The sequence below is a fragment of the Haemaphysalis longicornis genome, unplaced genomic scaffold, assembly GCF_048455015.1.
Source record: "Haemaphysalis longicornis isolate Haplotype H1 unplaced genomic scaffold, Haemaphysalis longicornis Haplotype H1 scaffold_3, whole genome shotgun sequence".
Taxonomy (NCBI): domain Eukaryota; kingdom Metazoa; phylum Arthropoda; class Arachnida; order Ixodida; family Ixodidae; genus Haemaphysalis; species Haemaphysalis longicornis.
The window spans coordinates 28,991,218-29,017,855 of NW_027526335.1; the positions used below are offsets into that span (position 1 = coordinate 28,991,218).

The 26,638-nt window shown below is 47.6% G+C and overlaps 1 protein-coding gene across 1 annotated transcript in view; it reads right to left on the reverse strand.

Annotated features, from left to right (window-relative positions):
- Crp (transcription factor cropped) overlaps window positions 1-9,292 on the reverse strand; it is a 73,585-nt gene extending 64,293 nt beyond the window's left edge. The window contains exon 1 of the mRNA XM_077702758.1: window positions 9,267-9,292. Within this exon, the coding sequence (XP_077558884.1) occupies window positions 9,267-9,277 (11 nt within the window). The 5' untranslated portion in view covers window positions 9,278-9,292. The remainder of the gene's footprint in view (window positions 1-9,266) is intronic.
- Window positions 9,293-26,638: the final 17,346 nt, after the last annotated feature.

Here is a 26,638-nt window from a genome sequence, read left to right on the forward strand (position 1 = left end):
GCAAATACTTTATTTACAATCCGCTAAGAATGTTGCGCTCAATTAAGAAAAATCCGTAATTTTTTCGTTGTTGTCGAGCGGGAAAGGCAAAACTAACGCAAAATGAGCTGCAGCGTTTATTATTCCTTTCGTTACCCACAGTCCACTATACCTACAGTATATTGAAGCAATTGGATGTCCTGCAGAACGAATTTCGAGCGCTCCGCGCGTAAAGAAGCAGCGTTTCCTGGCCCGACTGGGTGCGCGGCCGTACGCGCGGCCAGCCGCCGCTTTCAGTTGTTGTTGACTACAGCGCCGCCGCTATTTTCTGCGCGAAACGAGCACCCCTCCGGGCGGCCGGTCGGGCCACTCTAAAACTTCTAGTACACTCTAGTCAAGGCAGATGCTGCCGCGGGCGCGGAATCGTCGACGCGGGCGTCGAAAAAACGCACGCGCAACGCCGACGCGCGCAAATCGCGTGAAAAAACGCTCCATGCGGTTCGGCCTTAAGGGTTAGTTGCAGGGACTCTTGCGTGGCGTTTAACTTCGTTAGAAGGAAACTCCATGGGCCTTCGATACCGCCAATAGGGACCGGGCGGCCGTTGTATGGCACCACCGTCGCTTCAGCGAACAGCGCCGCCCGTGGTGAACCGCTCGTCAGTGGAACGCCGGTGGCGGTCAGCGCAGCGTAGCTGTGCATGGCTTTCTGTCGTTTTTCTGCGGTGCGGCTTGCAAAGAGCACATAACCACGAGGTCTTTTTTCCTGTCGGTAAATCTTGAGCGTGGGGGCGACCTTTAGGAGACATGCCATGTGTGTGATTTACGCCCATACTCAGTAATTACAAATCGCAGACGACACTCAATGCGCCATGCTGGAAGTCAAGCTGGAAGTGAAAGACCGTTCCTTCGCGCAATTTTTTCATGCGCGCATGCTGTTTGGCGTATCGAAGAATATATTGCAGCTAAATGCTCCCACAAAGCCGGTGTGTGCAACCGTTTCAGGAACGCTGCGGCGCTGGCCTTTGGCAGTTGCAATGACGACGAAACGGCGTCGTGCACAAGCGAAAGACGAAGTTGGGGGGCGCCTTCTAAGATTTACCGCAAAACAGAAATTGTGATGGACTAAGCTTCCGTAACTTCATTAACTACGGTAGAAATGTGTTTAATTTCAGAGAAATTCGCTTACTACAATAATCGGGAATCGTTTGCAGAATAATAGTAGAACGTTAGTGTGAATGATAGTAGAACGTTATTGCTTGTCATGGAAAAGCATTGCTTTGCAAGAATTGCAATGGTTGCTGGCTAGTTGGTTAATGGTTTTTCAAAAACCAATTCCTGCCTGGCTGAAGGACGAGAGACAAGAGTGCCGATAACCTGTACTCAGTTTCACAACTGAATGATCCGGTCTGTTTACAGGCTGCCAACTACGCTTGAAAAATCATGCACTCCTCCGTATAACGACGATGATGGTTTATCGCAAAGCTTTCTCGTGTGGATTTCCTTGGGTGCCTTCTGAATTTAAACTTTGACTAGTTGAGCTTTGAATTTGACCAGCACGCAGTTTGGTCTTTTGATCGCAGCTTCTTCACTTTGACCATTTCCCATTCGATTTCGCACGAAGAAAGCTTCGCGCCGTCGTTAAACGAAGGCCGGATGGTTTCGCTGTTTAATTTTTCACTTCCATGCACCCCTCTCCACATTCTAACTGCTTCCCGCGTGTCAGAAATGCGTCTGTGCTGGAGGACTCGGGCTGATGCACCCCTATTTGAGGCAAATATATAGTCGCGCGTTTTTGGTGTCTTTACAAGGCATTACACGATTTTTAGGTACTCTGCAAATAATATTTAAGCATTAAAAAACACAGGCTGGCGTTAAACACTGCCATATTTTTGGCTATCGGTTCAAGCTTTTATTCCACGCAGGTGGTAAAATGGGGAGGGGAGGGGGGATGGCTTGTAGCTTGGGCTGTTGGGTGGTTGAATAAGTTTGGCTCTTGATAGAATGACCGCTACAAATGTGGGAGTTCAGCTTCAGCTATCAGGCTCCCATGCTGTCCCAGTGTCACTCACCAAAACCTCAGGCACAAAGCTCACGGTTACAGGAAGAAAGTGAAAACTGCCGCGACGTTTCAACGGCCACGCGTGTCGATTTCGTACGTAAGCGCCTTTCTCTGCAAAGCAAACGTATCGAGGCATCCTAGCGTTAAGGCTGGCGTAGAAACCATAGTAATTGAAACCAGTGAAGGCAATTTAAAGTGGTAGTTTTATTCCTACTCAGATTGCGTGGAGCCATTCGCAGAACGCTGCAAAAAGCGCTCATGTCAATGTAGCGCATTCCAGAAGTTAGAAGCATCAAATGAGTTTACGTAGCCACTAGTGCATTTAAGAAGAAATTAATACTAATAATAGCAGTTTTATTCGTGCACAGAACTGGTGGAGCCAAGCGTAGATCGCTGCAAAAAACGCTCATGTCATTGTAGCTCATACCCAACTTTAGAAGCGTCCGACAAGTTTACGTAGCCGTTTTTGCATCCAAGAACCCAACACATCTGTTTAGACTTCGCTTCACCGCACATATCCGCTCACAACATCACCAAAACATTCAAAGCACAGAAGAAAACACGGCAAAAACAACGGGAGGCCACGTAGTCCGATGCAACGGCTCATTCCACTAACGAGGAGAGCGCCGAGTGGTGGCGCCACCCGTCCAGCCGCCCGGTCGAGCGCGGCCTGTAGGGGCCCCACTGAAATCCCCCTAGCGGCCCGTTTCGAAAGCAGGCGCGGGAGTCTTCGTCCCGCTCCCCACTGTCGCCGCTGATTTTGCGGCATGTTCACGACTGAGATTTAATTAGCGTTTGCGGGTGTTGGAAATCCATGTTTATGTGGAGCAGTAACTCTGTTCGCAAATGGGGGTGTGTTTACGAGAGTGTAATTATTTCTGACGCGATCTTAGTGTGGTATATTCGGTCTGTATATGTGCCAGGTGTGTGTCACAGGCCAGCGTCGCGGAACCGGCGTATGCATGGACCTGATGATGGACCTGCCCTGAATTTACTAGCAGTGTCTTCGTAACCACCGGTTCCTCAGATGTTCATGCTACGCGGGTATACACTACGATGTAAATCAGTTTTGTGCGCTTACATATTCACCGGAACACTCTTAACTTACAGCAGGGAAGTTACTTTTGCCATTATTATACCTCAGATATTGATCACCACCATTTACAAGCCAGTGTATGTTAATTTGTGGAATATTCAACGTAAGTACGATGGATAATGCAGAATTATACTCGGGGATCAGCACACGACAAAGAGTCGTCTTGTCGTGAGGTGAGCGCCCGCAAACATTCATCTGCTACATATATCCTCTGCGAGCAGCGCGCAAAAGGGCTTAGAATATAATCGGCGTCCGCGACTGAACGCTTCTTCAAAATATCGTCACATGGCACAGGGAGCCTGCAGAATAAAGGAGAAACTAAAATCAGAGGGCCTTATCGCATACAACACTCTTCCAACGACACCTTTCATCACTTGTGAACTGCCTACCCTGTATACTTCAAAAAATGCGTCCGCCGAACGATCAGCTGTTCGTTGAAGTCGAAAAACAAAACCACAGTGAACGCTAGATTTGTGTGTGTGATTACTAAAACGTTCATTGCTTGATTCCGCTCCTCATTTGTACACAGCGTCCCCCTCCTCTACCCCCCACCCCCTGTGTCTCGCGAAATAGCAGTGCATTTCGCGTATAGTTGGTCTGGTGAGCCCTACCTGGCTTAAGTTTCGACGAACGTCTTTAGCATGTCAGAAGCTGCACTGTATTTTTTTTTTTTCATTTCCGTTAGAGCTATCACGTTTCTTCCGCAGTTGCACAGCATTTATTTTTCCGTGGTTTCATTAACTTGCCTTGGTTCTTGCTATAAGGCGTGTGTGGGCACATATTTAACAACGTACAAGCTTGGAATATACTTAACATTTTCGCATGTCTTATATTTTTATAAAAGGCATGTTATTGTCCGTGATTGGCTAATCACATCCCCGAAACATATTTTTCTGCGACGTATATATTTGAAACGAAGCCGCATTCGTTGTCAGCACTGCAAAATGAAGCCAACCTCTCACTGTGCCAGTATCGGGTCTAAACGAGGCGATAGTACCATTCATTTGTGCCTGACGTATTTGGAGACAGGGGTGATATGCTGCTACCGTCGCCGACGCTCGGAAGAGCGGCGACGATGCGCGCAGAACCGCGTCCCCGGGTAGCTCTTGCAGGCGATCGCGTGCTCTACGAAGACGCAGCTGCTTTTTAAGTGACCTAAACGTACTCTTTGCTTATAGACGTCACCATAATAAGTTTTTTTAGGGCGCGGAAATGCGAAAAGAAGCGAAACAGAACCAAAACACCGCACGAGCCCCTATCAGCCACGCAGCGCACATCCCGTCAACGCTGCGGAGAAGCGGCGGCAGGCGGTGCAGCGATCGCAAAGCTCGAGGCGTGTACCTGTAAACTCGCATATTTATGTTTGAGGGCGGGCGGGGGTAGGATCTGTGCAGCCCTCTTCAAAGTAATCGTTTACAAAAGTTGAATGCTTCGGACTCCTGAACCAATATTGGTTTTCTGTATTACCGCTGCTTATTTCGAAACATTCAACACTTTCTCTTTGCAATTGTTCATGTGGCGTTACTTAAAATTTTCAGCGGTCGGGTGAGGTCGGGATTTCGGTCGCACTCCCAGACGATGTGGTAGAGGGTGCCTGAATTGCCGCAAAAAGCACACTCCGGGGAGTATTGTGTGGGGAATAGATGATTTAATCGTACTGGATTTGGGAACGTGTTCGTTTGAATTCGTCTTAATGTGTTTTCCTGCATTTTAGACAAACTGCGTTGGGCGGGGGGAAAGGTCCTTCTACCTAATCTATAATATTCGGTTATTTCCTGGAAAGTCTCAATCGGCGTTGGACTCTGCTCCTCCTCTGGGGCCCGGTTGGTGAGAGACGGGAAAAAAACGACTGTGTTAGCAAACCGTCGGTTGCGTTATCTGACCGTGAATTACATTTTCTGCAATGTGTTGCCATACGCGACAGGTCACTGTGGTTGTGAAGATGTTTGGCGCGTGTTGGGTGTACTCGACCTTTCTTTGTCAGCATTTTTTTTTGTTTTCGTTGTTGTTTTGTTTTTGTTTCCTACCTTTTTTTTGTTCCTGCTAAGGCTAAGCATATATATTTGCCGTCTTGTGAATAAAGAATCAGTTGGAAGTGAGCGCTCGTCCGTGTGTATTCTTTCCGTCCCTTGTGTTTCTGCTGCGCTAAATTTGTTCACTAGATAATCGGCTCAAGATGCGTACCAAACCATGTTTTGAACGACGTGCGTCTTTCTCGGTGACCGCGCGCTAATTCGTTTTCCAGGGCCTCGCGCTACAGAAGGCCTAGCGCTGCAAAAACACCCATGGAGTCCCGGGAACTTTAGTTCGCAGACATGAAAAATAAATTGAACCCTCACCATATAAGCTTCACTTAAAAGCTCTCATTTGTATATTTTTTTTGACGATAACTGCAGCTGCGGGAAACTTTTGGGCTCGTTCGCGAGTCACGCTGAGTAAAAATAGAGCACTTCTCCGTGGTACATGACGCTCCGCTCATTGAGGCGTGCCCTCCCCTCCCCCCTATACCAGCTTTTCCTCCAGTGCACTTAAAACCCGATCTAACAAAGTCATCGGGAACCGCGAATAACTTAGTTAAGTCGAGAACTTTGTAAAATCGAGACTGTCATTTTACAAGCAGTTAATTCCATAAATTCGGTGTCTAGAGTGAGGCTACTCCGAGCAGCTATAACATGACATCTAAATGCGGCAGCAGCGGCGCTCACCTGCCGATAATTTAGCAATGCCCCAGAAGTGCGTGGCGAGAATAATAATAAAACAATAGGTGTGCTAGGGGAAACGATTGAAAACCGGGACTGCTGAGTTTATCTCCTAGAGCTCCGTAAAAACAAAACTAGATGCTTTGATGATTTTTTTTCTGACGTGTCGCAATAATCTTCATGGCATTCTGACGAAAGACATTCGAAATTGCTCCTATGTAAAATGTGTCTGTTTCTTGAGATACTTTGTTAAATGGGGAATGGCGCCAAATTTATTTCGTTAGTTCGAGTTCATCAAAGCATTGGGGAGTATAGGCACCCGCGGGGGAATCCCAATTCGTTCGTTAGATCGAGAAAATCGTGCGATTGGGTTTCGTTCGATCGAGTGTCGGCTGTCTTTATTGATATGAAACCATATGCACCGGAAGGCAGATCCTTGAGGCGCCCGGCACCAATCGGTGACGCCGTAGTCCATAATTATCGTGTGCTTCTCAGTTTTTCTACGCGGGTCTAAAATTCGGTCGTGTGAGGCGAAGTTCGCTTTACATGCAATCGGCTGAACGCGTACGTTGAAATAACCGCCCAGTTCGAATACTCGTCGTACAAATTCAGTAACGCTTGGTGTCGGGCTAGTTGCTGGTACATCGTTTGAAGGATTTTGCCTTGGGATAACACAGAGACGGTCTTGAAACGAGAAAACATAGACTGCCCCAAGCGCAATCCTTCAATCGTTGTACAAGCTCGAATTGAGTGGAGTTAGGGTTGTTATCATTGATCATTTGGCAAAGCAACTGAGCGTTAATACAAGTGTCAAGGTGAACCGTAAATAGCGTGAAATGGGGAGCAAACAACGTGCGAACAACGCCAATATAACTTTGTTGCGCGATTAAGCGACGTTTCTCTCTCTTTTTTTTTTACTTCGGGCTTTGTCACTATGTGCGGTGGTACGATGTTGTCATGGGCATTTTTTTTTTCTCGTGTTTTAATATCATATTCTTCTTTCGGGAAACGAGAAGTCAAGGGGTCTTCAGAAACGATGGCGTCTTTCACGCTTCTAATTGTAGAGGCAGCCGTAATATAAGGGTGGAAAAGCTGTATCGCCCAAGCTGAACAAAGTTTACTTCAGCAGAAAGCACGCCCGCGTCACTGGAGATAAAAAAAAAGGAAATGCTACGGCCCTCCTTGGCGGCATAAAGCTTTTTCTGCAGAACCATCACGATAGCGTACAATGCACCAACAACGATTGTAAAAGCCGGAGCTAGAAGATAGACAAAACGCGACATTTGGGATATACAAAAGCAAAAGCATAATGCAAAATAAACAAACATTATGGCCTCGTCCTATCAAAATCGAAACTATAGTAGCTAGCCGGGTCAGTGCTCCAATGCCAACGAACTCAGGGCGATTGAACTTTGTCTAATTTGTGCGTCAAAGGCTCGGCAAACGTAAAGAATAAAATACTATTTTTCGAGGGCAATGACACCAAGATTGCGGCAAAATATTTACAATATGATAGTGTTAAAATACTTCAAACACTTTTTTAGCTTCTAAAAAAGCTGCACGTACTAATGCGGTGACATTTGATCGGGGAAACACCCAGTGTAGTCGCTATGTCCATTTCTAATATATATTTTTTTTCAACAAAGAAGGCTTTGCATATGATTCATCCGCGCACAACTGCAAATTCTGCAAATTCTGCAAACTCTATCATAACTCCCCCCGCTTGTCCTTCCTCTTTCAACTCCTTCTTATCATGTCAGTCTGATTTCTATTGCACTTAAGATGCTCACATTTATTTCCGGTGTGGTTAAATTTACCGGTTCCGCCTTATTCTGAACGTCGTGAACGTCTGTATCGTGAAATTTGTTATTGATTGATTCCATAGGTTTAGTCGCACAAATTTGGCCTTAAATATTTTTTGAGGCACTCAGTGTGGCGCCCTCTGCCCCTCCCCTACCCGTCCCTATCCATGCACGCACAAAGGGGCAAGCGGTGATGCACGCGTGCTTAGAAGGGACAGGCGCCGACCAAAACGTCGCTCCAGAAGCCCTTCAAGGTGTTCCTGTGTGGACCGGCAAAAACGTCACTCCGGAATAGCTTCAAGAAGGCTGGAGACGAAAAAAAATAAGCTCACACTAACGCGACCTGAGGGTAGCGAAGCTGTACGCAACCTTCACCACCATCACCAAGGTTTAAGTCCATGATTTCAGCCGATTTGCTTCTTCTTCGCTGCCGCAACTACATTTACTACATCATTGTTGCTATACGTGTGAGCTTCTACCATTTTGTGAGCTTCTACCAAGGTTGTCCAATGATAATTATTGGACAACCTTGGAGGGGCGTACGCTATGTGTCTTTCTCGTTCCGAGCAAGTGTTGCCTCGATTACGGCGAACGCTGGAGTTTTTGTCGTTGTTGTTTTTGTTGTTGTTTCTTGTTTTTTGTTTTTTTTGGGGGGGAAGGGGGGGAGGAGCGGGGGGCTATCTCGGCCAATCTTCCTTAGTGGGTATGCCTGGCTTGACAAACGCGCGCAAGGGATGTTGGGCGGTCGTCGCGAGGCACGCACACACGAGCGCTCGGCATTTTCTTGGTTTGTTAACTGCTGGACGCTCGCCGCGAGGCCCGCGCTGACGTGCGCGCGCTCGGCACTTTCTTGGTATTCTTAACTGCGGACACGAAAAAATTACGATTTGCTAAACAGCTTCGGTGTTAAAATTCCTATTCTACGCGACTTTTCTGATGGACACTACATGTGGAAACCGGGACAGTTACAGCTTTGCTATAACAGACGCTCTTTGCGGAGTACCTGGACAAAAAAGTTCAATTTCCACAGACTCCCCCCTGCCCTAGGCCACTCTTTTTTCAGCTTACACTTAAACTTGCAGCAAAGTTCCGTCAATGGCCATTAGATGTGAAAACCCTCGCACAGCGGAAAAGGCAGGCGTCGGCCGCCACTCTCAACGAAAGCGCACGCGTGCAGTGGTCGCTGTAACCGAGCCGTTCATCACGAACATGACCGACTACGTACGCGCAATCACTCTTGTTTCTTGCTGCAGTGTATACTTAGATGCGAGGCATGATTAGGCGCAATTTGTTCCCCGGCGGCGAAAACCTGTTCCCTTCGCATAAGGGCTGGGGGAGGCCCGGGGCGCCCAGATGGCTTCCACCAGGGCTGTCTCCTCACGCCATCCCTTTTCCTCTCCAGTGTTTCGCCGGGCGAGCAGCCCATTCAAGAGGCCGCCTGCATATTTAGGCGTTCGCCGGCGACCATCCTCGCGCCGCTCTTTGAGGTAGCCAAACTAGTAGCCCGGACGCCGATATGTTTGTCCGTTCACGGCGGCTCCATGACCGTACACGAAGGCAGGGTTGGGGGCCGCGGCGCCGTTCAAGGGGATATGATCGGCCTCATTTACACTTGCGTGGAGGTGCCTCACCTTTGGATCATCGGAAGCCGCCGCCGCCGCCGCTGGCTGCGATCCTTCGTTTTGTTCGCTAAGGCGATCGCCAGTGCGTGCAATTTCGAAAGCGGATATCCCTGGTGGCATTTGGGAAAGCCTTAATGGGCTCGAGATGAACTGCGACGAAAGCATGCGCGCCGCCGCCGCCGCCGCGATTGGTGCGTAAGAACGCTGCAGCCAAGCCCGAAATTCAGCTGCACTCTTCCGACGCTTCATTTCGATGCAGATCCCTTTGGGCCGCCGTCCGTGACGATCCGAAGCGCAGAGCGATAATGCGCGTTGGCTGCGCGTCTATAGATCGGCCAATTGATAATAGCGCTGCGCGCTTCACTTGCCGATATCCGCGGGGAAGTGGACGAGGAAGCTATTGCGCACGGAAGGAGGTGCAAGTTGTGGAAGTGCGACTTGAAACAACCGTTCGTAGTTTCGTTTTCGGTTCGATTTTTAGGGACTTGCGCAACGAAATACCCGGCACGGACACTGCAGGGGCTATGTGTGGGATGCAGCGGTTCGGGATACTCCGTTGATCAAAAAATAAAACTGCAGTCCAGGGAAGGTGTAAGCTACGTCCTTATCCCCGTAGAGAAGTCACCCCTGGTCGGATGTAAGACTACTGGGTGTTGCACTCGGCATTGTACAGTCAAACCCGATGATAGCGAAGTGCAATATGCGGCGGGATTAGTTTGATACAGCGAAAGCCGCCGATAACAAGTTTTTTGTTACGAGTTCGCAATACACGGGACGCCCCCCACCATCGCTGCATGCGGAAACCAACACAATTAAGTACGTCGTTACCGCACACAAAACAATCCATCTATTACAAGCAATAAGGCTACTTTCCGTCTCAACTGCCTACTTCGCAAAAAAGAGGTAATTCTTGTTTTCGCTTTCATTTTGGCGGCATCAACTAGCACAGCGTTCGAGTCCGTGTCCTTCAATATCGAAGCAATGATGGCGGAGCATATCAACTGCCGAATGCGCTTCATTAAGCAGCGGACGGCTTTCACCCGCGATAACCTCTGCCTCTTCGGTGCTTTCAGCAGCGCCAGCTGCCATGACATCGGCGATAGTGTCTGCGTCAGAGGGGCTCACAGTGACGGCAACCTGGCCGTCGGCGGCACTCAGGAAATCCCCGAAGGAATTCTATGGTCCCGTTTTGTTGTGCGCAGTTGCAGTCACGAACCATTTTCAACTAGCCCGGCTTCCCACTCTGCTTCAGTTACGGAAAGTGTCCGGCGTCACGTCGTTCCATGTGAGCCTAAACGTCTCAACTGCGGCCAATCAACGTCTCAATTACCGCTGTGAGACCATGCGTTTCAGCGGCAATCTTAGGTTCGACGAGTTCGATATATCCGATGTGAACTTCGTTATAAGGAATATGTTTCGCATGTATTTTCGTAACTGATTTGTTTTTGTTCCATGTATAGCATAATTCGCTCTATCGGGGTTCGTTATAATCGGGTTTGACTGTAGTGGGCGCCTTAAAGTGAAGAAACAAATCAACACCAGACGGGTTGTGACATTAGGCAAGTTTCGGTTAAAAGCCGTAATCCCTACGTTAACCCAAAGCAATTCTCACAAAACAATAAAGCAAAACTCGGCAAGTCAGAGAAGGAAAGGGAGACGTAATCTTATTTTGTGGAGAATCAAACGTCTGATTTTTTTTTTTCGGCCTATACGGTGAGAGGACGTTTTCAAAATCAATAAAACTGATCACTTGGGCCGAGGTAAGATAACATCTACAGCTTTTCTTTTTTTCTTTTTCATGCCTAAGGCGTTACTGGCCGCTTGCCAACGTTTTGCGTCCGAGTGTGCCGCGCGCATCGGCACAAATCGATAAGTTGAACAACATCACAGCCGCCGCAGGGGCCCTTCCTATATATGTTGCGAACCGCTTGGCTTTGTTCAGCAGGCAGGACTGTTATGCGGGTGCAAATTCCCGGGGAAACTATGAATCGACTTTGGGACCCCCGACTCACGTACACGCTCGTCGCTTTTGGGTACAACCTCCGGAAGCTGAGTGAATAACAAGGGGGTTAAACGACTGCGCTTAACCCGGCCTAGGAGGCGGGAGAGAGTGGCGCATCTTGAGTACTACATCAAGGCGCACGCGCGCACCCGTAAACGGAGAAATAAAAACCAAGCGACGGGGGCGCGCGTGGGCATAAGACGAGGCCTCGTTCATGTCGCCGTCTGCGAGCCCTTTTTAAAGCAGAGGTCGTTAACATGGATGCGCCCTGACAGCTGGTCCGAATGGCTCCGGCCCTCGCGGGCACCACCGCAGGCACACTTTTCCCGGCAGGGTTCAGGGCCGCCGCGATGAAGAAGAGAAAAAGACAAGGTGAGGAGGAGGATGTAGAGGAGCCCATCTCCACTAGACCGCGCGTCCTGGCGGCGATTCTATTTATGGGCTTCCATCATCCGCGCCTCTCATTGGATTAGCGTGGCTTCTTCTAGTCGGCCGCTCTGGCGGCACGCGCGGGCACGGAACAGCTCTCGGCGCCGTGTTCGAACTCTGGCCGCCGATAATGGAGAGTCTTTAAGCGGAACCCCATTCCCCGCCCGTCCTCGGGGAGGCCATGCGGCCAGCACTGCGAGAGCGGCCACAGATGGGCCGTGCGAGGGCACACTTGGCCATTGCTGCGGCGGCGGCGGCGAGCGAAATGACTTCCAGGCTCCTCATTCTATAACCTCCCCCGTGTTCGTTTTCTTCTGCGTCTTCTTCTTCTCTTTTCCGAATTTTTATCTTTGGCTAGTTCCTTTGCGGCATCTGGTAATGCTTCGTGCCCCTGCTTCTCGCGTCAGGACTCGACAAGACAGCTTAACCAGGAGGAAGGCGCTTCCGGTGAATTCTTGTTAACCCGACTTCCGAACAGGAAAGACGTGCGCGGGCCACGTGTAAGAACCTTTCGGTTAAGCCTAAGAACGTTTTGTCATTAGCGAACAAGTATTACCTTGTTAACGCGTGACAGGGCTCAACAGGTGCTGAAAAGATGTCGGCGCTCGTATGCAGAACGCGCGAGAGAACTGGGGCCTTGGTGTTTGGATGCTGGCTTGCGTTATTTCTCAACCGTCGAAACTCTACACTCCGTCTCTTCGACACAATTAATTCCTTACTGACATTTTTCATTCAGTTAGACGAACTTTTTCTCGCTCTATTGATTCCCGTGTCTCTACACCCAGACATGCACACACATACATAAAATATGTGATTAAATGTGAAGCTTCAGCTGCCCCTCGCGTCTGAGAGCTACGCGCCTATTTTCAAGGTTGAATATCGCGACATGAGCCAGCTCAAGAGGAATTTCGGGAACTGTCAGAGTCGTGAAACCCCGAAGATTGCCGAATGCCTGTCGCTTTTGAGGTGCACACTGCCCAGTGCCTCCCTGCTGCGTGCTGATGCTTCTCGCTCTTCCAATTTCTGGTGCAAAACATCAGCATGTTCAATGCTGAGAACCATTGATCGAAGTTTCCACCAGCGACAGAAACTGCCTAAAGTGTGTTCGCGCTATTACAACAAGCTCTAAGGTTGTGCAACGCACACATGTATGTTTTGCATCGAAATATTGGGGCTTGCGTGTATATGTGTGTTTCGATTCAAACCTTCCGGATAATGAAATGCGTTTCGAGTGTCGTGATCTGTTCGTGTTCATATATCACTCCATGTAGAGTCTTGAAGTATTGATAGTGCGGCTAAATTAAGCTCCGACTTTTGGGGAATCGGGAACTTGCGAGAAATAAACTCCGATAAACACCGAATTTTCTCTAAAAAATAAACTCCGAAAAACACTTTCTGAATTTTACGAAAAAAGAAGCTTGGCGCCTTATTAAGAAGCTTGGCGCCTTACTAAGAACCTTAAAAGAATACACAAGTCGACCCACTGAGCCATGGAAAGAAGTACGATGGAAGGGAGCGACGCGTATAGCATCCCTAAAAACTTTATCCATCGGAAGAGGGCACAAACATCCTGCGGGGGAGACGAGCAGGGTCGTGTGAGAGACAGCCTAACCCCAGTGAAGAGAAACGAGTGTAGCTGCGCTGGTTACCTGACCCGAAGCATTGACAACCGATGGACTACCAGGTTGACGGAGCGGCTTCCGAGAGACGGCACTCGGAACACAAGACCGACAACTCAATAAAGGTATGAGGTAGGAAAATTTGGTGGCAAAGAATGTGTTCAGGCAGCGCAAGAAAGAGACGGTTGAAAGTCCCGGGAATAGGCTTTCGCGCTGCAGTGTGCGTAAATTGGTTGTTGTTGTTATCGATGATGTTGATGATGGTGACGACGACGACGAAAATAATTATATGTAGCGTAAAGTTTCGTTATCTTGGTGAAGGTTTGTTATCTAGGAGCTCTAAATTGACCTTCACTGCATGGTGCACTTCATCGAGGCAGCACACGTAAAGGAGTACTGATACGAAATTTTCGTGTTACTTTTTTTTCGCTTTTATGGGTGCCTGCTAGCCCACTAATCATAGAATGGCACATTAGATGGCCCGTCGAGTGTAAATAAAATAAATACAGCTTCGTTTATTCGTCTCAGTTTCGGTTTCGACAAAAAGAACACCGAGGCTGCCGCCATGACAGGAGGGCACTCGTGACGTCGCCGTTCTTGTCGCACCACTGCCAGTCTAAACGCGCGTGTCTCCGCCATTTTCACGCACCCAGGCAGCATGACGTCAGTCCCGAAATCCGTGACGTGTTACACACGCCGGAGCAGCGCGCGCCAGCCGCAGCCAGCGCGCTAGCCACGTCACGAGGGCCCTCACATCAGTTTGGGGCCAGGAGGAGCAGACGGCATTATGCTGGTGCCGATTGCGAAAGGGTATCCGTTCTGAGCTTTCTCGCGGGCGCTGAGATTAAAATGAATTTAAAATATGTCATACTCAACGGTTACTGTTGAAACTTGCTGGGAGATATCTCCATACACAAACAAAGCCCTTTGCATAGCTATCTCAGCTTTGAAATTTCATGCCAGCACTCCTCTAAAGCATCGCTCTCGGAAACCCTTATTTAGCCCCCATTTTCACAACCGCACAACAGTTGTGGCCAAAAATTGCTCAAAGAATTGTTTTTCTTCCTCTCCCTCGGTACTCTGCACACCTACCTTCCTTCAGTTTGTTCATTTATTACTAGCGCATCCAACTGCGCTCAAGTCAGCGAACGACCCAGAACTGGAAACAACCTCCGAGGCCTGTCGCCTCGCAGTCATGAACCGACATACCACGCGTGATGCATGGGGTGCTGCGGAAAGGAGAGCTCATTAAATCTTGTTAGGTATCTCTCCATTTCAGCTCTTTCTCGGAATACCGGGCCACACCCCGGAACGTACACCCCGTCCCCTGAACTCAACTACAAGCCTTGGTCTGAACTGGTATGCGCGAGGCGGGGGGCTCCGTGGCGCCGGTGTGGCCGGGCACGCCGCCGCGCTGACGGGGTGACAGCAGAACAGGCGCCAGCTGTCACAAACAGCGAAGACATTGTGACGCACTTCGAGCTCGCCTTGTTGCCGCCAACTGGTTGTCACTCCGACCCCCGTCGCTTCCCCGGGGGTTAGCGCGCTGGAACATCTAGCCCTCGTTCGCGCCTGGATGCACACAGCTTCTTTCCATGTCGTATACCCCATTCCGCGCCATTTAGATACGCGTCCGCGTGCTCGTGTACCTCGGGTGCGAGAAATAAAGGTAAACTTGACGTTGAACGCCGGGCTACGCACAATTCGTGGACGAGGGCACCGTTAAAATAGACCGCCTGTTTTTATTGTTATTGTTTTTTTTTTCATGTGTATTTACTTAGCGCTGTGCGCAGCGCACGGGAGTTTTGTCCCTCTACTTAATGAGAGAAAAAAAAAACTGCGCGTGTGGGCACGCTTACTTGTGTGCGCGTGCGTATGTGTGCTTTCTGACTACTCTTACACTAAAGGAGTGCAGTTTCACTCCATACTCCTACTCAATAGGAGCACTCCAACTTCACTCGTCACTCCATGGGAGTCGTGAGTATGGGGGATTTTCGAACGGTGACCCTATGCTATGCTTCTTGACTGGGTTAGGGTTGATGGCATAGTGGCTACTGTTTTAATGCAAAAACGTGGAAGATATACGTTGGAGAGCTATTAACAAACTAGCAAACAAAAAATAAAAGAAGTCCCAGAAAACAATGAAAATGCGGGAAAGACACGCCGAAATATATATCCAGGCTCTTGCCCGTAACGCCCAGCTGCGACAATGCTGAACGCAACTAGCTGCAGATCATTTGAACGGATGATCGGCTGAAAGGGTCCCCCTTCCGCCGTGTTGCGACGTTCAGCCGTAACGCACATTTAGCCGTAGTGAGACTCTCCGCCGTGTTGCGACGTTCAGCCGTAACGCACTTTTAGCCGTAGTGAGACTCTCCGCCGTGTTGCGACGTTCAGCCGTAACGCACTTTCAGCCGTAGTGAGACTCTCCGCCGTGCTGCGACGTTCAGCCGTAATGCACTTTCAGCCGTAGTGAGACTCTCCGCCGTGTTGCGACGTTCAGCCGTAATGCACTCTTAGCCGTAATGCGACTGTCCGCCGTAGTGGGATGATGCCTTATTATTGGGGTGCTATTCTAGAACTCGCTTTTCTGACGGAGGCGAAAAGCAAAAACGCCCGTGTGTACGAGATTTCGGCGCACGTTAAAGATCCCCAGGTGGTCAAAATTAATCCGGAGCCCTCCACTACAGCGCGCCTCATCGCGTGCGTTGCGTCGGCGCGTTATACCCTACCATCAATCAATCATTCTAGAACTGCCCGGGGAATTTTTTTTTCAGGCTGGACAGGCAAGGAACGTACAAGAGGACTGTGGTTTAGGCTATTTGGTGAATGTTCATAATAAAAGATCAACGGAAAAAACGCCACAAAGACACAAATAAGAAAAAAAAAAAATCAGCGCTGTCCTGTCTCTACTTCTCGTTCATTTTTGTGGCGTGTTTTTTCCGCGCTGATCTTTAATCATAAAGGAACGTGCAACATGAAGCTATATCGAAGTGTTTTGAAGTAATTGAGACTGGCGTCGTAACATACAACCGTGAAAAAAATTTTAAAAATGTCATTCATGCCGTGTGGTTGAAAGAAATAACGGCATTTCATCTGACGGTGTATCTATAATTAAACCCAATTTACCTGAAAATAGAATTGTTAGTCCGACACTGCACTCCTTGGAATGCATAGAGGAGTTGAGCTGTATATTGCCTTCATGGTACCGGCCGAATTTACTTGAGCCCACTATCAGGATAAGGCCGCGAACAGGAGTAACCCCACGGAGAGCAAAAAATGCCGCCAAGTCGTACATATACATGCACAGACGCATACAGAAAGGAAAGCCAGCATGTCAAGAATGACAAGGAGGGCAGCAGTTAGCCATTTTTTGTTTAGAAATAGAAATTTGTAACTGTTTGAAAGGTAGAAGGTGAAAGAAATATGCGCTCCGGGTGGGGCACGAACCCAGAGCATTCGGATTACAGAGATAATCTGAGTTCCTGGTGACGGGGCTCATGCAGCGTTTAACCGATGAGCTTCCAAGAACTGACACACTGATGCAGTGGTCAAGACTCTGATACAGCATCTAAAGGTGGGACCTGAATTTACTAACAACAAATACCGAAGATGAAGGCTCAAGTGTACTGAAGCTGTCAGAAATAAATACTGAGTCTAAATAGTCGGGTTCACAGATGGGGATACTGAATATATAAACTCGACATCAGGCAGCGCAAATATGCAATAAACGAATTGAGATGAACAAAGATAAAGGGCAGATATTTTCCAGCTTTCGATTAATGTTACACTGGCGTGTGTGCGCGGAAGCTGGTTAGAAGTTAGAAGTAGTGTCACTATATAAGGTGACACTAGCTAGTTAGTGACACCAGCGGTGAACTGTCTTGTTACCAATAGCACTTCGCCTATCGTCGTAAAAAGCACAAAAGTACCTTCATGAGCAAATGTTTACTTTAATATGCTGTGTTCCTTATTCAAGAAAACTACATTTTTCGTGTATATCTGGTAGAAGACGGACTTCAGGCAAGGGGCGATGTACGTACGTATGTATGTATGTATGTATGTATGTATGTATGTATGTATGTATGTATGTATGTATGTATGTATGTATGTATGTATGTATGCATGCATGCATGCATGCATGCATGCATGCACGCATGTATGTATGTATGTATGTATGTATGTATGTATGTATGTATGTATGTATGTATGTATGTATGTATGTATGTATGTATGCATGCATGCATGCATGTATGTATGTATGTATGTATGTATGTATGTATGTATGTATGTATGTATGTATGTATGTATGTATGTATGTATGTATTTATGTATGTATGTATGTATGTATGTATGTATGTATGCATGCATGCATGCATGCATGCATGCATGCATGCATGTATGTATGTATGTATGCATGCATGCATGTATGTATGTATGTATGTATGTATGTATGTATGTATGTATGTATGTATGTATGTATGTATGTATGTATGTATGTATGTATGTGGGGGAGGGGAGTGCTGGAGTTGGTCAGCATGACAGGAGGTCATTTCTTCGCGATCTGCAGCGATGCATGTTAACGTTTAGCGGGTTTAATAACGTTTGAAAGACGATAGTCTTTCTTGGGCTACTTAACCCCAAAATTTCTGTCTGTCTGTCTGTCTGTCTGTCTGTCTGTCTGTCTGTCTGTCTGTCTGTCTGTCTGTCTGTCTATGACTCGATTCAGCCACCCGGCCAATGTAAAACGAAGCCTGCGCAATATTCTTATATACTCACAGCCAAATCTAAACGTCTAAACGTCCTGTGTTGACAAGTTCATACTTGTCAACATTGTTGAACAAGAACAAGACATTACGAAAAAATAACGCAGAAAATTAATACATAAGGGATATTTACAGTACATCTTTATTAAAAAATTCATAGGTGCTTGATTTTTGCGAAATGAAATACTACATCCACTACAAAAAAAAAATCACACTGTCGCCTGTTGTCACCCGCGCCACTATAGCTTCTGGCGGCATTTTAAGAATTCAAGTGGCAACAGTTACGAAAGGTTCCACTAGATAGGTTCCACGTTCTGCTCGGAATGCACGCAGAATAGGGAAACGTGGTTCTATAAACGTTGAAGTAGGGCGCCTCGATTCACGCGCGTCTCCGCCGTGTGGCAGCGCTGGCATCGGGGCACCCGGCCTGGAGCAGTGGAACGCGGTAAATCTAAATGGACTTGAGCAAACCTTTAGCGGTTTTATCTTGGGAGTAGCGCGACGGAAGAGGAACAACATGAGAGATGAGCGGGAAAGGGGAGGGAGGCATTTACTTGACAAATGTCGACAAGGACTATCGGCTTTTGTCGACATTTGCAAGGAAAAGAGCAGATACGCGTCCATTTTTTTTATTTTAATTTTTTGAGGCCGAATCTTTTAATGGGTGCAACTATAGAGTGCTGTTAGTGCACTAAAGGTGGCAGAGGAGGTTCGGATGTCACGCAGTCCTCTCCCCCTGCACTTCTCTCCTGCTCCTTCACCTCTGTTTCGAAAATGCTTCCTGCGTGCAGGCTCGTGTTCTGCCTCACGTCCTCAATATAGGCGCGAGACATACAACGTTGAGAGCTGTTGCAGTTTTCTTTCTGTTTCGCCTTATCGAACGTTATCTGCCGCCTCGTTGCGTTTTTATCATCCACACGAAGGTCCCACATCGGGCGGGGCGTTGTTGCATCGGCGTGGGCCAGTGACCCAACAGCTGCAGCGCCGTTAGCAGCGTAATAGGAACACAAGACGACAAGGGGGCCGCTTCGTGGTTTTCCCCGCTCTGCCGCGTTTCTCCTACACCGACACGGAAGTTAGAGGCGTCTGGTGACAACACGTGCTTATCATTTAGGAGAAGGGGCCACTCGGGCGCGTACAAATTGCCGCACGCTTGAGCAAGGCTACTTATCCGCCTCTAGAAACCATCAGAGAGTTTTTCCGAGGCGCCAAGGAACTGCGTTAATTAACGCTATAAAAAACACTACAGACCCATCATTATGAGCAGGCGCAGCTGCAGAGTTCTAACGGGAATAAGAGGGAGGGGGGGTTGTTTCTTGTGGCAGTTACGGGGTGCAATGCTTGAAGCCTTCGGATATATATGCAGCAAAGCCTCGTTGCGAAGAAGTCCTCTGGATAGAAAACTGGTTTCGTTGTAAGCGATTATTAGTTAAAGCAAGGGTTATTTGTTCTCTCGATGCTCTGTAGTGGTGGCCTTACGTCACTTCTACTAAAGTGCTATCTTGAATAAAGCGACTTTGTTATGATGACGGTTTTCTTATCAAGGTTGAGAGCTTGTGTTTAATGCCCATGGTACTGCTAAAATTCTCATACCAAAAAACGGAGACCATATCCATTCCGTTATCCAGGATGGACGCAGCTAGGTCTCTCCGCAAACTTGCCCGGGAGACCACGCTATCCAAATGGACTACCAAAGAGTTCACGAGCTCTCGTATTAATGCCCTGGGCCCGCACCTTCAGCGTCCCCTTCCATTAGGCCTCCCACGGTATGATGCAAATTCTTTGTCGTCTCTGGCTTGGAGTCGCATTCACAAATGCTTACCCCTATTTGATTGGAATGGCAGCCAGTGAGGCGGGCGAAGTCTGCGACACACCAGAGACCACACGACATGTCCTGTGCGAGTGTCCACGCTTTTCATCGGAAAGAAGCCAACTCTCTTCAACTCTACGGAAGCTAGACTCTCGGCGCCCGTTCTCTGAAGAGAAAAGCCTGGGCCACTGGCCTTCTCCGTCATCTACACACACGGCGACAAAAGCGCTCCTGTGTTTTCTAAAACCGACGGAATTGCACAGAAGACTGTAGCTCAAAGGACTACCCTGTATGAACTCACTGAACTTGTTGTCTATAGTGTCCTATCCGCTGGGCACGCCATTCTACGCCATGACTGTACCTTTTCCATTCTTTTTCTGTTTTCCTCTTTTTTCTCATTGTTCCCCTTTACCACCTGTAGGATAGCATACTTGGCCATAGACCGGTTAACATTCCTGCCTTTCTTTTACCTTTTCTCTCTTTCTCTCAATCTGGAGGTGATTAGGAGCAGAATCATTCACGAAGGATTTATCAGCATCACCATCATCGTCGTCGTCATGGTCATCGTGTTCAATACACAATACAGCTAAATCAAGAACAACGGAGAAAATAAGACTTGCTGGCGATTAATATACTCCCTAATGAGAAATTTGTGCGCAGCGCGAACTGCAGCCTTCTCGGTCCCGGTACATATATCTGCGGCGTCTCAGCAAGTGATCGCGTGACAGGCGAACGCAAGGCGGCGCGCACGTGCACGGCCGTGCGCGGACCAGCTCTCACGGTGGCGCGACAGCAGCTACTAAAGTATACACTTCCCAACACGCTCACTTATTTTCACACACAGGAAGTTGACATTTTGGTTTTAAATGATGACCGCATCCTAGATATGTTTATTTAGGTGTCGCATTTGCCATTTTGTCATTTGTCATTTTGTCATTTTGTTGCATTTGTCATTTTGTATTTCGTATAGTCATTTTTCTCAATGTAGATCTTAAGTTTTTAGCCTGTCATTGCTGCGTCGGCGGATGCTCTGTCAAGCTGCATGGTTGCAGCTTTCTCTCCGTCTGCTTTTTTCACCTCTGTAATGACATTGGTGGAAATAAAACCTCATTGTATTGTATTGTATTGTATTGTATTGTATTGTATTGTATTGTATTGTATTGTATTGTATTGTATTGTATTGTATTGTATATACTCTGCCGTTATCTCGCAGCGCGTCGCCGCCGCCGAGCATGTTGTGTGTAAATAGTGTTGGAACCTCCCGCGCAAATGTCACGTGGTTCGAGCCACGAACGAAGGAGGAGCGTCTGGCGAAAGTGTGAAGAGGAAGCAGTGAGACATACTGAGCCGTGGCGACGCGCTGGGAAATGACCCCATAGCATCCCGCATGAAAATGTCTACCGAGATTTAATATACTTGTTATAGAGATAGCTCAAGAGAATCCTATAAACAGTTCACTAACATTGTATAGAATATTTAAATTGAGTTTCCATTACAAATTTGCCGCCTAGTTTTAATTGGAAGTCTGCAGAGCCAAGTCAATAGACCTTATCGGATTTTAATATAGCATCTTAGGAGTTTCTTGTCGGGTTTTTATGAAATTTTTCAATAAGCTTTCAATACAATTCTTACTGAGTATAATCGTAACACCCTGTTGCGTGTGAGTCAGGTTTATATAGAGTTTCTGACGAGTTTTCATTAAATTTATCTCAATTAGATTTATATAAAATTCTTATTGTGCCGTCATAACATCCTGTTGCATATGAGCTCAGTTTGAATAAAATTTCTGATGAGCTTTTATTAAATTTATATTAATTAGCTTCCTATATAATTATTAGTGAGTATAGTCTCAACGTTCTGTTGCCTGCGAGTCAGGTTTGAATAGTTTCTGGCGAGTTTAGCGGAGCTTTTTAGGGTCTCGCAATGCGCGGCGGTGTTGTCCGTCAAGTGCTTCCAAGCGGAAGTGACGCGCCGTCCATCGCGCGATCTCGTTTCATGCGCCAGGGGACGTGGCGAAATACAGTTAAACCTGTATGTAATGAACCTCTATGTAACGAATCCCTGGATTTAACGAAGTTTTTCCATTCCCCATTTCTAGCCCCATTGAAACCCACGTGTTTGCGGTCTCTATAGGTGTTGCGACGGTCCATTTAGATGCAACGAATTCGTTACGCTGATGTGCCGTTATTTTTCGCCCGTTTTCTGAAAAATCGGCTCGATAAATGCACTAATTTAGCGAACTTCGCCCGCACCGCGAACTATACCGTGCGTTTCCAGCACGAGTGCGGTGTCAACTATAGGTGCTAGGACTAGGCCTGTCGGCTTGTAGTCGCGCTTTTCTACTGCCATCTGTTGTGTCGGTTCGTCGGTGATGAGTTCTGCTGCAAGAAAACGTAAAGATTTGTCTTCTCAAGACAAGCTCGCAATTTTAAATGCCGGCGCCATCGGCGAGAAAGAAGAATGTCGCCGCCTGGTAGGGCGGTACAGTATCCCAGCTTACACCCTCTCAACAAATTTGAGTGCGGCAAAAAGCATCAAGTTCGCGAAAAGGCGCCCTTTCAGCATAGATTTGGTCCTTGATGAGCCTTAAAGCACCGAAAAGTGTCAAAAGATAAAAGTGATGCTTAAGTTACGTTTGTAAGTACAGGCTTAAGTGCTTGCTTCTTGGGATTGCCGTGTAATGACTATGTTCGCGGGAAAGCAGCACGCGCAAACCACGCAATGTTTCACTAAAATAAATACTTTAGAGTGAGTTTACCATCAGTGATGTCTAGCATTTTTGTTTCGTCTGGTGCGAACCTGAACTGGAAATCTGCATGTAACGAAAAATTGCTAATTTTGTCAACTTCGTCATATTCAGGTTTAACTGTGGCACCCCACATATATGCGCCGATAAACTACGATACCTCCGTGAGTCAGCTATAGAAACGCAATATAGAGTCTATTAAAACTCAAAATATTGAAGGAAATAAGATGGTTGCTGTGTGTTCGCAATGAAAAGCTTATTGCCTGTGTAATGACCACAGTCTACAAATCAGCAGCTCGATTGATCCTATAGGAACGCAATACAGAGTATGTTTAGGCTCAATATATCGAAGGCAATAAAATGCTCATTGCGTTCTTGCGTTTATTGACATTCTATTGGCCGCAGTTTATAAGATGGGAGTTTTGGTTCACTCTATAGGAACGCAATATAAAGTGCATTGAAACTCAATGTTCTGAAGGCAATAGAATGTTGGTTGAAATTGTGCTATAAAATATTATTCACTTTCTCATGACGTCAGTCCATAAACTACGAATTTTAATTGACTTTTTTTTTAAAACTCTATAGAACGTCAATACAAAGTTTATTGACCCTCAAACTCAATTTATATCAGGAAGCCCGTGCCGCCCTTCCCCTCATACTTTTGCTAGACACTCCTCCCCCGTTTTCTTCCTGCTGGGTGTCTCGTTCGCTCGCTCGGTTTCGCAGACATCGCCTTCGCCGCCGCCGCCAACCCACTGCACCGGGCGCCAAAGTGCAGCGCGCTAAATTGGGAGCAAGCCTAAATTGGCCACCTAATGGTTAATATTTTTAAAGCGAAGCTGTATATGCCTCGGTTTCCACATACCGTCTGCGTGGACAATTGGGCGTTGAACGCGCAGTCAGGCTTCACGAGCTCGCCGATGAGATGCCATTGTGCTAGTAATATATTTCACCGTGGTCGACTCACAGCCAGATGCGACCTGACCGCTGTCCTTTGCAGTCGAGCGGTTTGGGGTGCGGTGTGTTTCACAGACAGTAACAAGCCTGCGACAGAGAGCCCCATGTTTGTCCTCAAAAATAATACTCTGGTCTTTCCAAGTTTCATTCACCTATGAATTACAAAAATTGCTTTAACTGGACATACAGAGGAAGGAAGACGAACAATGCACATTGTTTGTCTTCCTTCCTCTGTATGTTTAGTTAGCACAATTTTCGTAATTCATAATGCACCAACTATCCCAACAGCACATTTTGCTTCATTTAGCTAATTAATAGTATTAAGTATCCTCAATCGCAAATTACAAATAAACGGGTTTTGTTTCGTGCGCTACTGCGCCCAGCTTCGCTGGTCATTCCTCTTCAGAGAGTGGAAGGGCGCTTAATTTTTACCTAGCTTGGAGGAGGAGGAATTTTTCATATTGGTTTCCTGTCGGTACGTTGACGGCCGCAGTGGGAAGCGCCGGCAATTTCTGTGTCCAAACGGCGCGTTGCAAAACACGATTCGAGAAAAAATACACGTCTAGGCTACCCAAATATTAGTGTATATTTAGGCGATTTCTTTGCGTACCTGCAGTTACTGCATAGTTCAGGCACATTGAGGGTGACAATAGCCGACAATCGAACTATTCCGACGAATAAGTCATCTTTATCAAAGCATACCATTCAGTGTGATATTGCCGACACAGCTATACCAACCAAATGAAAGGAAAATGCGAGAAAGCACGAACAGTGCAGTTTGTCGCACGCGCAGTGGGAAGAGTGAGATGCTGAACGCTTGTATCTTCATCTCGAGCGTCCAACTCGAAGAAGAAGAAAACCGCCGCTAAACAAGGGCTGTACGTTGGTTCCCCTTGTGTTTGTAGCCCGCGCGTCACTTGGCATGGCCACGTGTGGCCGGCGTTGTTAAGAGCTCTGAATTGTGGGTCTATTCGATTCAGCCTGCACCACTTGAACCAGTTCACAGCGGTGCAAAGCGGGTTCCGCCATCGGCGGAACCAGACCTGCACTTTTGTCGTCTGCTTCTGCACCTCCTCGGCAGGGAGTGCAGGCAAAGCCATGAACCCGTCTTGCACCCGTCGGCACCACCGGTGAATCGAACGGCGCGGTTCAGGTGCCGCGAGCTGCACCGCTGAAACGAACGGCGAAGTGCGGCACCGCCTGAACTGGTTCACGCGGTGCAGGCGAAACGAATAGACCCTGTCTCGCGCGTCTCTCAAGGGCACCAACTTCAGGCGCGGAGTCAAGGGGCCTTTTTCTCCTCGCCGTGTCGGACAAAGCAAGAAATCGGAGGGTTATGTTATGCCTTCCCATTAAAATCAAAGGCAATGGACTCACGAACCCAGGCAACACTCGGTAACTGACCAAAGAAGGCTTTCGGGAGCATGCGGCACTTCTGGTAGTCAGGCCCTCATTGTCGTATGTGTGCTCGAGAGAGTTCTTCGAAGCAACCGCCGCACAGTGTCTTCTTTCGATCCAGCGGCTGCTCAAAGAACAGAAGTGTACATTAGTTCTAGGAGTTACCGGGCCTAATTAGCTCTTGCCTATGCATTCTTGTTTACAAATCTGACGGACATGCCGTCTGTCTGGTTTGCGAACAGAATTAGCTGCAATGCCGTCAGGCCTCACCGCATACGAAGTCAAAAAGGGCGTACGTAGCTAAGCGCAATTTGGCCTGGGAATGATATCAAGGATTCTGGCATACTAGCGTGCACATGTGAACCTGTCTCCGCGACGTGGTTGTGCTTTCATAGGTATTTTTTCTTCAGGTAACGACCCCTTCCAATAAAGTTTAGACGGACTTGTTTTTATATCAGTCAGTGCATCTTATCAAAAAAGGTAAACTGCCCGCAAAAGAAAAAAAAAATGCTGATGACCCCACAGAGCATTCGGCGTTTGTCCTCGTGTCCTGCTCCTGGTGATCGTCAGTTTTTATTTCTTGCATAGTTTTTTTTCTTTTTAAAAAGCTTGAAGCAAGCATGCGCCGATAGCAGTCGAAATTTCTAAAAAAATAACTAGAAATACGCCGAATAATAATAATAATAATAATAATAATAATAATAATAATAATAATAATAATAATAATAATATACCAAAAAGAACGGGTATACTCACAATTCCACCTGAAGGTGCGCATCGTATTCTTGTTAGTTTTTGAAAACGCGCGCGCCCGCCTCGGTGCGAGCGAGGACCACAATATACCTGCTACTCGCGCGCTTCATTGTTCAAAGCAGGACGCGGGTTGGGTTCTCGGACGCGGTGGCTGCTTTTTTGATGCAGGCGAAAAGCAAAAACGCCCCCCGTGTGTTCGAAGTTTCGGCGCACTTTAATGATCCTTAGGTGGTCAAAATTAACCCGGAGCCTTCCACTACGGCGCGCCTCATCGCCTGTGTAGCGTCGGCGCGTGAAACTCCGCAATCAATCAATCAGCCTTCGGAGCAATTGCTGCTCGAATGAACATGCGTGACCATATGGAAAGAAGTATCACAGGGACCACGGGATCACGCGCTGAAAAGTCATGTTTCAGGCTGGCGCCGCCAAAGTTACCTACCTTATGTAAAAAATAAAAATAACTGTTTCTCGAAGTGCTAGACTCTGAGGCTCTCTCGCCGGTATCTAGAGATCGATAAACAAAAGGATAGACGTCAAAGAACACTAGACAGCTTCAATTATTCCCCGACCCACCACGCAGGCCCGCCTTTTAGCCCACGTGCCGTTTTTGAAGCAGACTGAGCTATAATATGGCTTGGAGTGGCACTGGTATCAGTGCTATGTTCACCCGGCCCGACCTTTCCCGCCTCCTCAAGGGGTAGACAGTCTACTGCTAGAACTCCGATATACCTTCAAGATCTCCGTGATTACGAGGGTTAACGCTCCGAAGCTACCTACTGGGCTATGAGGCGCGCCGTAGTGGATGGCTTTGGATGAATTTTGACCACCTGGGGATCTTTAACGTGCGCCGAAATCTCATACACACGGGCGTTTTCGCGTTTCGCGTCCATCAGGAAAGCGG